The 3,105-nt window shown below is 51.2% G+C and overlaps 1 protein-coding gene across 4 annotated transcripts in view; it reads right to left on the reverse strand.

Moving 5' to 3' along the window:
• CA5A (carbonic anhydrase 5A) overlaps positions 1-2,509 on the reverse strand; it is a 35,547-nt gene extending 33,038 nt beyond the window's left edge. For 2 of the 4 annotated variants that reach the window (XR_005780912.1, XM_040443303.1), the window contains exon 1: positions 583-2,500. Coding sequence is in view for 3 of the 4 variants with exons in the window: in XM_040443303.1 (XP_040299237.1) it covers positions 583-739 (157 nt within the window). In the remaining variant the exon portion in view is untranslated. Of the gene's footprint in view, positions 1-582 lie in introns of all 4 variants that reach the window. The other 2 variants (XM_040443304.1, XM_040443305.1) reach the window with 2 other exon arrangements.
• Positions 2,510-3,105: the final 596 nt, after the last annotated feature.

Consider the following 3,105-nt stretch of genomic DNA (forward strand, 5'->3'; position numbering starts at 1 on the left):
TTTTTTTTTTTTTCTAATTTTTTTTTTTAACATTTATTTATTACTGAGAGACAGAGAGAGAGCATGAGCAGGGGAGGGGCCGAGAGACAGGGAGTCACAGAATCGGAAGCAGGCACCAGGCTCTGAACTGTCAGCACAGAGCCCGACGCGGGGCTCGAACTCACAAACCGTGAGATCATGAGCTGAGCCAAAGTTGGACGCTTAACCGAGGGAGCCACCCAGGTGCCCCTGGATAATGTGTTTACTGCACGTTTGCTGAGAATGGTCTCTGCCTGAGGGGTTCTGGAGCTCAAACGACTGGCTGGGACTGGTTGGCGGGGCTAATTTCTAGGGGGCTGGATGGTCCTAGTAACAACCCATCCCAGGGGGCACTTGCTAACTGTCTTCTTCTGAGGGTCTCACCCTCCTGATGGCTCCGCAGAACAGAGCTTAAAGGAATTGTCCAAGTTCACCCACAGGAAAAGGAGACAGACTGGGAACCTGAACCCCAGCAGGCCGGTTCTAACGCCTCTCATTTTGGAAGACGCTACAGAATTAGCCAAACATCAAAGTGCACCTGGGGAAATCTGAGGGCCCACTTACCAGTATCAGTCTGATTTCTCTGCACACAAGGACCCTGTGAGCACCTTCGCTCCGGCCTCAGCGGATGACTGCGGGGGGTCCCCCACATCCGCTTGACGGAGACGGAGAAATCGGACGACTTCCAAAGGCTCCTGCCCAACACCGGGGTCCTCAACATCTTCAAACTGCTCCCCTCAGAGCCCCGTAAACACAGGGTGATCTTCCTACCAAAGCTCTCACTTTGGTCTGGACGATCGTGGAACGGGGTTAGCCTACCTCTTTTTGTAGAAACTCACCCAACCCCCTGATCCCAAAGGTTAAATTTCAACCCGCGCCTGCCCCTGCTTCTGGACGATGCTCAGTTTGGCATAGGGGTGGGTGCCCCTCGACAGACCTGTGGCCTTCACCGTGGCCGGCCCCTCGGTTCGCTTTGATCTGGTAAACAGCAGAGTGTGCCGGGGAGTCAGGAGCACACAGTGGAGAGCGCACTGCTCGTCCTGGCGAAGAGGGCAAGAGGCAAATAGGAGAGAGCAAAGGCCTTGTTCCTGGATGTTGACCCCTAGTTTGGAGCCGTGTCGTATGCATGTAGGGCCAGGCACAAAGCCGTGCCGTGTGTATGTGGAGGGAGTGGCAGGTTCCGGAGTGCAGGGACAGGAATTAGGCAAAGCACTGCCGAGGTGGAGGGGCAGGCGGGCAGGTGACCCCTCTCTGCCAGGAACAAAGAGACATGACCTGATACAAATTTGTTCTGCCTAAACTAACACGTCCCGGCTGGCCCAGAGCGCTCCCAGGTCACCGTGTCAGCATGGATCCTAATGCCCCCTTTTCATGCACATAGAATCCTGGACTCTTAGATCTGGAAAACCCCACAGAACAGGGGTTTGGAACCTTGGGTCCACGTGTGGGTTCCCAAGAACCCTGTTGGTCACGTGCACAGAATTTTGACCTGGTCTCTGGTGGCCCCTGCATCTGCCTGCCTTCCTTGCAACTCTGGGATACACGTGGTTTTCTTCCACAGAGGCATTTTGCAAGGGTACGTACCCTTGGGTAGCTTCATTCATTCATTCACTCATTCATTCATGGACTTCTGCCCCAGTTCCCTCCTCTGTAAGGTAGGGAAATAATAGCACTAACTCCGCTATGTTGCCCTCAGGGTTTAACGAATCCATCACTCACGCACTTAGGAGAGAGGTATTTCTGTTACCGATGCCCAGGTCAGCCTTCCAGGCGTTCTAGGAGTTGGCTGAGCCCTGAAGGAACGCGGGTTTCCCGGGCATCGGGGACCCTGTCAGCCAGCACTGCGTAGCCCTTTTGCTATGTAGCCCTTTTGCTCAGCCCTTTGCTCTGAAGGGCATGCCCTTGGCCGTGCTCAGCTACTCGGCCGTCCTCAGCCAGCCTATTTGAGGTAGAACGCCACACTGGCTGTCCCCGCGGTCCTGGGGTCTCCCTGTCCTTCCTGTAGCCACACGACAGAGCTCTGCTTTATCTAGAAAATACTGCCAACTGAGCCTGCCCCATGCAACCCTCCCAGCCGACTCAAACATCAGTTCAGCCACTATTACAGTAGAAACTGAAATGTCTGCCATCAAAAGAGATAGAGAAGCCATTTACATGCATGTTATGAAAAATGTTTCAAGTAGGTCAAAGGTGAAAAATGAATGTCTCTATCTTTTTGTGAACTGCGCTCTGATAGCAGTTTCTTGTGGCTCTTTCTGGAAATCTCCACGGCATAAAATCTTCTCTCTCTCTCTCACTATTTTTAATACTCGAGATAATCATATCCTATGTAAAGGGTATATATGTGTACGTATGTATGTATATAGATACAGATGTAGTCACTTGATAATTATCATAAGCTTTTACATCCATGCTTTTTGCTTGGTTTTTTTTTTTGAACTATAGAATACTCTGTGAAAAGATATACCATAATTCATCAAATCACTCCCTTTACAGATGGCCTATTTAAAAAAACTTTTTTTTTCTCAACGTTTTTATTTATTTTTGGGAGAGAGAGAGACAGAGCATGAACAGGGGAGGGGCAGAGAGAGAGGGAGACACAGAATCGGAAACAGGCTCCAGGCTCTGAGCCATCAGCCCAGAGCCTGACGCGGGGCTCGAACTCCCGGACCGCGAGATCGTGACCTGGCTGAAGTCGGACGCTTAACCGACTGCGCCACTCAGGCGCCCCAGATGGCCTATTTTTTTAATTTAACGTTTATTTATTTTGAGAGAGAGAGAGAGACAGACAGACAGAGACAGTGTGAGTTGGGGAGGGTCAGAGACAGAGGGAGACACAGAATCTGAAGCCGGCTGCAGGCTCCAGGCTCCGAGCCGTCAGCACCAGAGCCTGACACGGGGCTTGAACCCATGAACCGCGAGATCATGACCCAAGCCAAGGTTGGACACTTAACCGACTGAGCCACCCAGGCGCCCCTATTTTTTTTTTTTTTTTTTGGTCTTATAAATGACACTGCATGAACATCTTTGGGACTCCCACTTTTGACGACCGTGGGTCCGAGGACAAATGTATTAAAATAGTTGATA

The sequence above is a fragment of the Herpailurus yagouaroundi genome, unplaced genomic scaffold (assembly GCF_014898765.1).
Source record: "Herpailurus yagouaroundi ecotype Mexico unplaced genomic scaffold, PumYag 190, whole genome shotgun sequence".
Lineage (NCBI taxonomy): Eukaryota > Metazoa > Chordata > Mammalia > Carnivora > Felidae > Herpailurus > Herpailurus yagouaroundi.